Genomic DNA, 13,288 nt, shown 5'->3' with positions numbered 1-13,288 from the left:
AGGTAAGACAGCTATTTCAATAAAATGAAGGACTGAAAAAGTCATGGATGTAGCAACTCAATTTTACTTCTTTTTGCTTATAGGTGGCAATGTCACAGCAGCATTCTTAGCTCAAAGGAGCAGTGAGCCTACAGGCCCTTTGGTACGTCTTTTCACTTAAATTTCTTGTACCATTCCTTATCCTGTAGTGGTTAATAAGAGAGTTGACAACAGTGTGTTGGGCAGTTTTAGGGATGTGTTTACGAAGACATAATTTCCAAGTCAGTTAGAAAAAGTGAACAGAGGAGCTTCTGTGTGTATTTGTCAAATCCATATTAACTGTTATTCTGCAAATACTATTTTAGTCTCAAAAGGTATTGATTTTGTTTTAGTATTTTTCCTTGCCAAGATAAATGTTTACAAAGCAGCGGAAACAGTAAGTATGATTAGACGAGTTAGTGAGGTATGTGTGTGGGTGGAAGTTAAAAGCAAAATTAAAAGGGCAGGTTAGAAGTTGCTTCCTGTTTTCAGCTACCCTGGAGGTTTTACACAAGCTATAATGGGATGTGAGATCACTGGTCGCCATTTTGACAAAGGGAGAAGGCCCATTGAGGGTACAGGATTATCTCTGCTTTGAAAATGTTCAGGATGCAGTTTGAGCATTTGAAAGACTTATTTTCCATTACATCTAGCCTACATATGCTATTCTGAAGAGTTTGTATTGGCTCCATCATTCGAATGCTGAGCATCTGGAATACGTTCGTTTTGACAGGTTCCAAGGAAATCCATGCTCTTTGGTACTTAAGCAATTATTTTCAAAGCGTCCTTATAAAATTATTGAAACAATCCTTTAATTTCTTTGACCAGTTATCTGCTGAAAATGACTGACCTAGTGTATACATTGCTGTATTTATAGTAGTCTAAAAACGGCTCAAATGAGTCAAGGTGCCTTTTTTCCTTCCCCGGTTACAGTTAGTAAGCTTAAATCACATTGTATTCTGTTCTTGTTCCCTCTTTGTATTTTCCCTTCCTCTTTTTCCATTCCTCCTTTCAGGTTAATTCTGAGTTTTATACTGGATGGTTGGATCACTGGGGGCACCGTCATTCTGTTGTGCCCGCACAAACTGTAGCTAAAACACTTAATGAAATCCTGGCACGTGGTGCTAACGTTAACCTGTAAGTGTGTGTTCAGTAGAGGTTAATTTTGGGGGTATTTTTTTTTTCCCAATTCAGCAATACCTGATTTAAGCAGACGGCTTTTTTCCTTTTTAGGTACATGTTTATAGGTGGGACTAACTTTGCCTATTGGAATGGTAAGAAATTATTTAAACAATACTAATAATGTAGGAGAGCTGTTTATGAATTAGGTAGTAATGTATTCTGTGAAAGAATAAGCTTTGCCTGCTTTCACATGGCAAAAGATGACTGCGCTAGCTGTTCTTTGTGTATTGCCAGCGTGTTGTACTAAACCCACATGCTGTTTATCTTTGCAAAGGCTGCTTCTGCTTCACTCAGTCCTGTGAAATGGTTGAAATGTGGATAATTTTTTTTCTCTTCAAAATATTTCTGAAGACTGTATAACAGAGCAGTGTGAGGTCAGAAGGATGTTGTCCTCCATCAGGAATAGTTTCTCTATGCCAAATCCCAAGGTCTACATTGAATCTAAAAACATAGCAGAGTCTGTCTGTGATTTGAAAGAATTCTAAAAGTTGATACTTTGAAAGAATTCTGAAAGCTGATACTACCCAACTCTTTCACTGTTTCCATTGCTTTTTTTCTTTTTCCCCCCCTCCCTTAGGTGCTAATATGCCCTATATGCCACAGCCCACTAGTTATGACTATGATGCTCCACTGAGTGAAGCGGGGGATCTCACAGAAAAATATTTTGCCTTGAGGGAAGTCATTGGTATGGTGAGTGTCTCTAGGACATGTTTAGCATGGGTCTTTGAAACATCCCTGGTGTACTGCAAACTGTCTTGCTCTTATGTTGGTATAAGTTGCTTCTTCTGAATTTACTATTTTCTGCAGGTAGGGGAAGTGAAGTAGAACAAGGCGATTAGGCCAACCTGACTGGTTGTTGTTACAAAAGGGGAAAGATCTGGCACACCTCTGGCTATCCTTTCTGTCCCGATGGCTCCCTCCTTCCTGTCAGAGTTGGGGATACAGGTGCAGGTCTGGCAACGAAGTGATTCAGCTCTGCTTTTTTGCTGCATTTGTTTTCTTTTCAACTCAAGGTTAGTCAGCTGAATTGTCTGGCTCAATGAGATGAGAGTCAGTGCTGGCACAAGGGGAGCAGAGGGAGGCAGGAAGGGTTTGTCTGGGAGTAGAGATGGAGGAGCAGTGAACAGAGGTTTTCCCTTGCAGTGTCGATCAGCCATTCAGTCTGCTCAGGCTCATCACTCAATGGCAGACTGATGCGCACTACAACTTCAGAGGGCTGGAGCACATCTGCTGTGAAGACAGGCTGAGAGACTGGGGGTTGTTCAGCCTGGAGAAGAGAAGGCTCCAGGGAAACCTTATAGTGGCCTTCCAGTACCTGAAGGGGGCCCACAGGAAAGATGAGGGAGTGTAATGATAGGATGAGGGGTAACGGTTTTAAACTGAAAGAGGGGAAATTTAGATTAGATGTTAGGAAGAAGTTCTTTACTGTGAGGGTGATGAGACACTGGAACAGTGAGACTCTTGCCCAGCGAAGTTGTGGGTGCCCCTTCCCTGGAAGTGTTCAGGTTGGATGGGGCTTTGAGCAACCTCGTCTAGTGGAAGGCGTCCCTGCCCATGGCAGGGGGTTTGGAACTAGATGATCTTTAAGGTCCCTTCCAGCCCAAACCATTCTTTGGTTCTATGACTCGTGCTTTGGCTGTCTATATCCCAAGCTCCATGTTATGGTTTTGGGCCTCTGTGAGAAGGAGTGCGCTTATCCAAATGAATATGTCTTGGTTTTGTGATGCCACAAACTGTAGCTAGTGAGCGGGACCAGCTTTGCCTTTGCTGTAAAAATGTACAGGAGTCCTACAAACTGGAGATTGAAGTGAAAGATAGAACGTGTATTTAGATTTTGAATAGCCTTGCATTGGAGGCCATTCAGGTAAGGCTTAAAAACAGATTCCATGGGAATCCCAAGACTTAGGCTTGTACTCTCTGTCCTGTTGCATGCTGGCAACATTCCTATTCACTAAAGACTTTTTTTTTTGATGGGAGTATATCTCCCAAAAGTGTATTACACTTAGGGTTGAGCACGCCTTTATCTCCGTACCTGTGGAAGGCCTGCTGTGGATCACTTTCTTAAATTTTTCCATTATCTCTAAGCTTTCCATTAATGGGATCATTTTGATGGCCTTTCAAGGGGAACTTCCTGTCTTGATACAGCTTTTCTCATAGGAGAAATTCCTGGGTTTGAGTTGTTTTCTTCAAGGCAAGATCCCTATCTGAAATGTAAGTAGTGTTCTAGTAAATGCGAGGACCTTGGTAAGATCTGAAGTGTTCAGTATAACCTAAGGTGTGTTGGGTCATGGTACAGCTTTTTTTGGTGTGGTTTGTTTATCTCTTACCTTCCATACCCATAGGATCTCAGTGAAGTTTTCCTGTCTCTGCTTTGGGTTCTAAACCCTGTAACAGTTTGTCTACTCAGTTGCAGTTTCAGGTGGAGCTGATGAAAGAAAATGAAGTTGCCTGTTAGTTACTTTGTTCAACATGTTGCAGTGCTACAAGGCTAACACATAATCTTCCTTTACTGTTTCCTTCATTTAATAAACGCAATAGGGAGGAAGGATTTCAGTCTACAGTTTCTTTCAATTGCTGACAGCATTTTCTAATTTTTACTATTTGGGCTGAAGTTTCCTGGTTTTGACTTCTCTTGTGTGAATATAGTTTTCTTTAAGCCTGAATACTGTGATTATTTTCAAATACAGAAAGGAAGAAATGAACTTGTTACTGGAAGTATAAATCAGGCTTTCATCAATCCAGAGTTGATATTTGACAGGAGGGCATTGGGAATTATACTGCTGTGGTCTCTTAAAAAAAAAAAAAAAAAGCCCACAACAAAAAAACTAACCAAAAAAAGCCCCATGTCTTGGTGCAGAGGTGAGCTTTTGAGCATGAGTTTTATGCTGGATATACTAGGTGTAAGCCCAGAAAATCATGCCTTGTGCTAAAACTTTCAAGCTGAAATCAAAGTAAAACCTCTTAAGAAAAACGCCCTTTTAGCCCCTCACCAAATTTATTTAAAAAAAGAACTAGGAGCTGCCAAAGTAAGCACTCAGAAGTCACCGAATGTGCAGATTAAGATAGCCTTCACAAGGGTGATCATTTGTGCATGTGTATTAAAATGTAGGCTTAGATTGCTTGATCATGTTGCTATCTCATCTGCAGAAGTGTTTTCTCTATAACGTGCACTATCTCAGTGCTATCAAGAGTGGACATGTCAGGAGACAAGTAATGGCTGGAAAGGGAGAAGGGGATGATGGCAAGGAGAAAAGAAGCTTGTAGTCTCAGAAAGGAGGAGGCTAGGGTATGGGGCAGAAAGGCACTGTCTGCGCTTGCCACTTCTCAAAGGTGTCCAAGAAAGTGGTGGACATCGTTCACCCCTTCTCTCTGCTGATCTTGGATGGTTCTTCCTAGAGATATAGGGTAAGAAGTAAACAGAAGTAGCCCGGCAGTCAGAGTGTTTCCTTGTCATGGTTTCCTGTGATTGGTTGGGCAGTTCTCTAGACAAGGACCAGAGAGAGGAGCTAATGATGGGACCTCAGGGCTTCATGGAGCTGTGGAGGACGCTGTGGTCTCAAGGCCTGCTTCTCAAAGAAACCAGCCCAGGCAGTAATGGAGTAGCAGGTGGTGGTGGAGTATAGTAACACTAAAAGGAAAGGCACAAGAAGCTAATAATTCCCATGTGTAAGTGCTGCTAAGGAAGGTTCACGTGGAGATACTGCCCTACAGACTTGAAAGGGTTAACTCGAGCCCCCATGGACTGGGGAGACGACTGCAGGAGGGTTGTAGAAGACAGTAGCGCAAGCTTTAGACACAGGAGGGCTGCAAGGGCCCTGTGGTTCTTTGGCAGCTCATTTGTTCACTATGCTTTTTACCTATTACCTCGAGTTGAATAGTTATTAAAAATTGTTTGCCATATGTGATCATCAGATGTGTTTTTTCTTAAAAAAACCCTTCAACTTAGACTAGATGTAGACTAGATGCAGCTGTAACCCTTTAGCACAGTGAGATTATCTACTTTTAACTAAAGTTCTGCTTTTGTAACTTGTGAAGTGAAAAGTGAGAATTCAGTTAAAGCATATTTGTATTTAAGTTTTTGTTTGTTTTTTTTCCTCCTCCCCTTTCTAGTATAAGCAGTTACCAGAAGGTCTTATCCCTCCGACAACACCTAAATTTGCATATGGGAAGGTTCGCTTGCAGAAGGTAAATTAACATCTGTAATACGCTGTGTATCTTTCTGTAATGCTCTATGTTTACTTTTTGCAAAAAATGTTTATGAATGTGTCACGACAGTCTCTAAATACCATAAAAAACAAAGAGGAAAACCTTGAAAGCAAACTTTCAGGAAGGAGGGAGCAGAGCTTGGGAGCTAGTAATCATGCCATGGTGGAAAATGAGAAAGTGTATGTTACCTGGATATAAAAGATAACTTTTACAATATGCAGTATGTGCCTGAAGTTTTACTGAACTGAAATTAATATATTATTAACACAAGAGAATCATAGATGTCTAAGGTAACTCACGTATGAGTAACGTAGCTGGGGGAATGCTAGTGTGAGAGCTATGCGCAGAGTGTTTTTGTAGCTGGTGATGCCTCTGAAGTAGAAGCAGCAGGTAGGATACGTATATCTTTTACATACTTCTAGGTGTTTAAGTTTTGGATGTGGGACATTTATCAATAAGACTTCCAGATTTATTGAAAAGTTTCTTAAAAGATTTGTGAAAATCTGTAGCTGATGAGAGAAATTAAGTTAGTTTCCTGACAAGGCAAAAAGCAGGCAGAACTTAGCATGCAGAACCCAGCATTGCTATGTCCTGTCTGACAACAGTGGTGTAACTGGTCAGCACATGAGTAGCTGGGGTTTTGTCCGTAGTACCACCGTTTTAGGACCACGTTTCTGTGAAATGTGATTGAGAACTAGGTGCCTGCAGTGAGCGTAGAGGATGGTTTAAGGGGAGATGGAAAAGACAACAGGTATGAACTTGGCTGCGTTCATTATGCTGGGCACATACAACTTTTTTTGGGGTGGAAGATTACTGCAGTTGGTGTACTGTGTACTGTAATTCATAATGCTTTGATTTTATACTTTGGAGCCACCTTTCCAATCAGCGATATATCTGATCTGTTACACACTGCAGCTGGAGTTCTGTAAAATTTGGTAGTGATAAGGCTTTGCAGGTGTTTTCGTGTAATGCCACTCAAGTGGTGGGCAGAAATACTTCTTGTATAAAAGTGATTCACCAGTGAAGTTGAAACAGATCTATATCATTTTCAAGAACCTTTGAGTATCTCCAGACCTTTTAAGGCAGGAGTTGCTATATGGTGTTTCACTGAACTGGCTTATATTTGGTACTGACTAATTATATATTGTTATCAGTACGCCCACCACTTCTTCTGCTATCATGGGTTGCTAGCATTCGGGAGCCTAGCAATCAGATTTTGACTCTATCTTTGCATGGTTCATGGCTCCCAGATAGGGCTGTTCAGTTTCACTAGAATGATGAACTTTATCTTTTACACCTTCAAGAAATGAATGCTGCACGGTGCCTATCCCAGACACTTGTCTTACAAAGGAGGTGTCAGACGACTAAACTTGCTCAAATATCACAGCTTTGACCGGGCCATCACACTGGGAGCCCAATTCCTGCACCTTCTCTCCTTCTACACTTCCTGCTTTTTTGGGGGGAGGTGTTTTACTCTCTACCCAGCAGTTTTAGGAATCCAGATGGCATGCCTAAACTGCCAGGTGTGAGGTTCCTGTCATTGCCCGTACATATACTGCCATCTGCACCGAAAGCCTCTAGAACTGTTTTCCGGGAAGAAGGCTACTTTTTGTTCTGTGAACCCACTGCTTAACTTCAGCAGCAGTTTATTCCTCTGCTTGGTTACCGTGCAACACAGGATGAGCCTCAAATCAAAGAGGCTTTGTACCATCCCAGACAAAGCCATCCCCTCAGCTCCATCATGCCTTCTAGCCCCTGCTGGGACCGGGTCCAGTGCACCTTGTTGTACGGAGAAACCTGAACGTATTTGGGTGAATAGCAGAGAGGGAATAGTCTACATGTAACCGGAGCAGGCTGTTCTCTATTTTTTTTTTTTTTTTTTCCACAAGGTGTTCTGTGACAATTCAGTCCTTAAGTACCTGATCAGCTGCTTGGGACCTATGCTTGAGGAAAAGAGAGCTTTGCCCTTAGCAGTGCTGCCTGTCGTATTCGATGGTGTTTTTGAGGTTTGCAAATAGGTTGCCCCAGATGAAAGTAACTGGGGAACCCAGGCTAGTTGGACAGGGAAAAGAAATAAAGAATAATAATAAAGAAAAACTCCCCTGCTGTTCACTGATCAGGCAGTTGTTCATTTTGAGGTATTGAATTATTTTAAAGAATTCTCCTGGGTGGGGGAAAAAATATAATTTCTTAAAAGATGCTGGGGATGCTGACATTGCTACAGAAGAGCAGAAAACAGGGAAACAGGCCATGAGGAAAAAATCCTATTTCATAGATACAAAAGAGAAGTGTTGAAGATGAGGAATGAGAGTGGGCAAAGGCAGAACGGCAATAGATAGACTCAAGAAACGTGAGCAAGATGACAGGGTTTAGGGGTTTAAGATCCAGAATGTGGGGAGCATCCTTTCCAGAGGGAAATGAATGAGTTCTAGTGCCTGCAGTGTCTCTCTGTGGCTGTGCAGGCTTGTGAGCGGGTGGTAGTTTCTGGTCACCACTTGGAGGGCCCTGAGGAGTGCTTGGTCACAAGGAAATGCCTGTCCCAGCACTGCAACCTGCAGACTCATAGGTTTTGGAGTTCTGTTCAGTTCTTAGGATGTGGAGAGCTCAAGCAACAGTAAATAGTAGGCAACGCTGATATGATTTGGGTGTAGAAAGGGGTTAAGCAAACAGGGTGCTGCCAGTAGTTGATATCATTCCTCTTGCACCTGTTTTGTTTCTTCCTTTTGGGTGTTTTTTTTTTTTTTTTCATGCTTGATCTTACAGTTTGGTTTTGAAGACCTTGCTCTGGAGGATAAAAAGTATTGCTGTTTTTTATTAGTAGTCATCTGTTGTTTTATGGGTTGAGTTGTTAAAAAATTCTTGATAGCATTTGTACTTTTTAAATTTACTGTTAAGTTTCTGTTGTCATACTGATGACAACAGTCAACAGGACTTCGACTAAGAAGCGGTCAACAGGAACTTGCAGCAAGAGTAGATCTTGTTTTGTTTGTTGTTTTTTTTGTACGCACCACTTAAGAGTGAAAAGCTGAACAAAAATAATCTACTGAAGTTGCAAAGAAATGAGCTTCTGCCAGCCCAGTCCATAAGTGATTCATACGTGGTCGACCTGTAGCCGGAGCTTAAAAAAAAAAGTCAAACAGGCACATGTACAAGCTGCTAATGCTCAGTTCAGCAAGGCACAAAGCAGCACTCACTGCTAGTTAGTAGCTCATTCAAGTGACCGGGTGCGTCTTAATACCGCTTACGCTTATTTCTAATTTCATTATCCACCTGGGGCCAAGACTATTAATGCTCATAGGATTGTTGTTTGGTTCTAAAATCAACTCTGTCAGTATCTGTACGAAGATACTCATCTCTTGCTTCATGGTTGTTGTACAAGACTCAGCAGTTTATGTTGCTTTAACATTACTGGCTCCCTTGGAGGAGCACAAGATAAGGAATGGAGCACTTACACAGTCCAGAGCATTTAGGGAATCTTACTCTATGGAAGCTGATTGTTATTTTAAGTACAGTGCTTAAACTGAAAACATAAGAGCAAACAGCTTTCATCAAATGTTTGACAGCCATCATTTGACTGACAGCCTTCTTTCCAGGGTGAACACACTTAAAAGTAGACTAGTGAGGGTGTCCTGGCCATGTCCCCTCCCAGCTTCTTGTGCACCCCCAGCCTACTTGCTGGTGAGGCAGAGAGGGAAGCAGAAAAGACCTTGATGTTGTCTAAGCGCTGCTCGGTCGTAAGAAAAACATCCCTGTGTTTTCAACGTTGTTTTCAGCACAAATCCAAGACATAGCCCCATAAAGCCACTATGAAGAAATTTAACTCTATCCCAGCTAAAACCAGTAGTATACTGAAGAAATCATTGCGTGTACGTAGATGATTCATGCTGACTTGTCACATACAGGATTTCACACAGTGATGTAAATTTTAATATATAATTTAATATTTCAGCACTACTGAATTTCATGTATGCTCTGCAAAAATACAATAATTCTGTTACCGAAGTAGCCTCAAAGGTTTGTATTGCTGTGGATGCTCTTACAATATACAGTTTTACATGATTTTTAAATGCTTTTATTTTTTTACCTTTTTTCACTCAAGCATTTGAAAGTAAATCTGCATTTGAGAAATATTTTGATTGTCTGATGTGTAATTACCACTGAATGGTGACATTACTTCTGGTGAAACAGACTGACGTCTTGCATGAAAAATATGAATGCAGTTGATTCTTGGAGCTTGTAAGACACTAGGCATGTTGTATGCATCATGACTAACACAAAATTGATAGTGGGCTTTGAGAGAGAATTGTAGATTAGTAGAAAACTCTGTGATCGCAAAAGGAAATTGCAGATGGCAACAAAAGGCAATTTAATTGTACACATCTAAGTCCATATCCATCAAGGTACTTATGCATGTGACTAGCCTAAATCTTGCTCCCAGTCTCCCTAAAATCAGTCTAGGTACTTATGTGTGACACTAAATTAGAGCCTTGGGGTTTCTAATATCATTTAAGACTAAATAAGGTAAATTCATCTTGGATAACTCTTGATGGAACCAAGTTGTATCCCTACTTAGCTCAGAGGATTCCAGAGTAACTCACTGGAAATCAGTGGCATTTTCCCTAGATTGATTTTTAAGTATAATTGAGCAAAATTTAGATAATATAGTTGTTTTGTATTAACTGACCAGAGTAGTTGTGTTTGTTTATAGAACTTTTGTGAGAAACTCATGGGTTAGTTCTCATTAAATAGTAAAGAGTCACTTTTTTTATGAACGGGTAACAAATTTAGAACATCTGGATTTTTAAAACATTGCTTCACGTGTAGCATGTTTCTTTTAGGGTTCATCAGTTCTCTGTACTGTATTATACTATTAATGTGTCTGTAAGGATGATGTAAGGGCTTAAGTTTTCTTTGCTTTCTGGACAGATACAGCTAGCTGGCTAGGTGACTCGGTATGCAAGCTGTTACATTTGGATTGAAATTTACTCACTTTCATATATCTGCTTTTTCTATGCTGCAGGTGGGCACTGTGGTGGAGGTTCTTGACACGCTGTCACATGAGGGACCAGTGAAAAGCACTTACCCATTAACCTTTGTTCAGCTAAAGCAGGTGAGTATTCCTTCGGTAGTGCTTTGCAGTAATTTTGTAAATTTAATTTTACAACCCTCTGTGGTATCACTCTTATGTCCAGTGTCTTACACCTTATCTCAGCAAAAAAGTAATAGTATTATAAAGGTATCTAGGATTTTTGCATTGGAGACCTTTCCATGTTGTACAGTGCTCCTGTTTTGCACCTAAGGTTTTCCTCTTTCCATGAATGTAGGTATATATGCTGTCTGGGCCTTCACCTTTATCTCTCTTACCTCTCTCCCCTCTGAAGTATTGATTTTCCAGGTTCTTAAGAGACTCTTTTTGTATCCACCTTTTTTTTTTTTTCACTAATTATTTTCCTTATCCTGTTTTTTCTTTGCCTCCGCCCACCTGCTACCAGAGTGACACTGCTTTCGCATACAAGTCAGGGGGCCTGGAGATTGGGGAATGCAGTCGATTTGACACTTCTGTGGGCCTCCTACATATTTGTAGTCCTTTTCTTTTACTACATATATAGTGAGGCAAGAGGATGCAGTGAGAGAAACCTTTGGGAGCAACTTCTTGAAGTTGTCGCAACCCACTGTTGAGGTCATTCACCCCACTGATTGAGATAGGAAAAATACCTGTCTCTGTATTTTCCTATGGCTTCTACTGACTCCCACTGTCTTTTGTGGTCCCTCTCTGTCAGTCTTTGCATCAGTTTCTCTGTCAGTTTTGGTGACTTGCCATATCTTCCCTCAGCGCCAAAGATCTTTCCCTTGCTGCTGAGGGATTCTGTTTTTCCATTAAGGTTACATGGCTCCTTGATCACTTCTGTGCCGAGTTCCACAGAATGAAGCATGGGTGCTAATTGCCTGCAGCTAAAATAAACTACCTGGAGAGAATGTGATGGTGGTAGTAGCTGGGGGAGGAAGAAGAGGAGGGAGCCGTTCAGCAGATGCTTGGGATATGGCATTAGTCAAGTGGGGGTCAAAGCTCAGATTTTTCCTTTCCAAGCCACGAATACAGAGGTATGAGAGAAGCTGCAGATAATGCATTGCGGCTGGATGTAATTTCTAGTGGGCTTTTCTCTTTCGTCCTCTGACCTTCCCACCCTTATTACTCTGCTTAGGAAAATTCCTGAGAGAATAGGGCAGCCAGGGGAGCTTCCTAGCATATTTTTAATTTTTTTTTTTTCTTTACCCCTTTTCTGGGCACCTTGTTGCGAATGTAATGCAAATATAATAATTATAGCAGAATCGAAATGGTTTACTCTCACTTCTTCCCGCCACAGTTATGTTCTAATCCAAATCTTGAAGATAAATGGTTTTGTGGCTACTGAGTGAATGAGATGATGCATTTTTTTGACCTGTGTTTAATTTGTTTCACTTTGTGATGAGAGCAAATCCGATGACTGTGAGATTTTTTTATTTTTTTTCTCTTTCCTGATTGGGAACTTAGTGAAAAATATTTGTAAATGTTCCTGATGTAAATCAGGTAGTTTTTAAAATAGATAATATCAACTTGATGAACATGTCAATTTATGGGCACTGGATGACAAGTGCACTTTCGAGTTTGCTATAAAAACTCAGTGATGAAGGGATTTTCCAGCTATCTTCTCATTGATTTTAATGAAGATATAATACTGTCGGTCATCAACAGCTTTGTTTTTATTGAGGAAATATCATAGCTAAGACCCTTATCTTTTAAAGTTACATAAATATTCTGATGAAACATTTAAAAATGGAAACTGTGTGGAATTTACAACCATTACTTAAAGGTCAAAGTGAATTGTAATCTGAAGCTGGTATCTGTGATAGATGCTATCTGAAGGGAATGGAAGTTAACATTTTAATCTGAGTGCGTAGGCAGGAATGTGGGATATTTCTAATTCATGACCTGAACTGAAGCTACGGAGTGACTTGGTTCACTAATCTGTTTGGGTTTTTGTCCTTTCTTTTCTTCTCTTAGTATTTTGGGTTTGTACTGTACAGAACTACGCTTCCAAAAAACTGTACGGAGCCAACACAACTGTCTTCAATTTCAAATGGAGTCCATGATCGTGCCTATGTCTCTGTTGATGGGGTAAACATCGTTTGCTGGTATTCATTTCTGCTATGAGTGGCCTTCACAAAAGTCATGGATAGAATCTACTTTTTTTTTTTCTCCTTTCTCCAACTTACCAAACAACTTTTTTAGACAAACTTATTTAATCAGATGAAGGAAGTAAGGAAGTGTACAGTTGATTCGTTCTAAATGTTCATATTTCAGAAAATATGACTATTATTTCTAAGGAAAATGTAATTGTTTCCATTTTTGAGATATTTGAATGTTAATACAGATTCATGACTTCAGGGAAAAGAAAACCACACTAAAACAACCAAAGCCTAGAGGAAGGCTTTACTTACAGGTTCATGAAATACATTAATGAATTTTGTATGCTTGGTGGCTTTCTACAGTGTTTCCATAGATTATTTTTTTTTTAAATTTTTATTTCATTTTAGTCTTCTCTTTTTTTTTTTTCCTTTGAGGGTGGGGGGAAGTGGAAGCCTGAGCCTATGTCTTACCTTATGAAACCGGCTTCTGACCACAAGTTTTTTTTTTTTTTTAAAAAAAAAAAAAGTAGTGTATTGTACAGGATGTGAACTTTATTTTTCCTTCCCTTAAGCAGGGTTTCGTTCCTGCTTAATGAGAATTAATATCAATTTACGGACTTTTGTAGCCTATTCTTTAATTATACTTTGACCTGTGCTGACTCTCATCATCTTGGTGTCCAGGTCAAGGTCTTCTTTCCTTATGTTGTGGCAATGG

The 13,288-nt window shown here is 40.3% G+C and overlaps 1 protein-coding gene across 1 annotated transcript in view; it reads left to right on the top strand.

Moving 5' to 3' along the window:
* Positions 1–13,288, top strand: part of GLB1 (galactosidase beta 1) — a 52,103-nt gene that overhangs the window by 25,496 nt on the left and 13,319 nt on the right. Inside the window, exons 7-13 of the mRNA XM_063325398.1 lie at positions 84–142; positions 1,034–1,155; positions 1,252–1,292; positions 1,778–1,890; positions 5,311–5,385; positions 10,427–10,516; positions 12,449–12,562. Coding sequence (XP_063181468.1) covers positions 84–142; positions 1,034–1,155; positions 1,252–1,292; positions 1,778–1,890; positions 5,311–5,385; positions 10,427–10,516; positions 12,449–12,562 — 614 coding nt within the window. The remainder of the gene's footprint in view (positions 1–83; positions 143–1,033; positions 1,156–1,251; positions 1,293–1,777; positions 1,891–5,310; positions 5,386–10,426; positions 10,517–12,448; positions 12,563–13,288) is intronic.

The sequence above is a fragment of the Chroicocephalus ridibundus genome, chromosome 2, assembly GCF_963924245.1.
Source record: "Chroicocephalus ridibundus chromosome 2, bChrRid1.1, whole genome shotgun sequence".
NCBI classification, from domain to species: Eukaryota; Metazoa; Chordata; class Aves; order Charadriiformes; family Laridae; genus Chroicocephalus; species Chroicocephalus ridibundus.
This window is presented reverse-complemented; position numbering and strand designations above follow the sequence as displayed.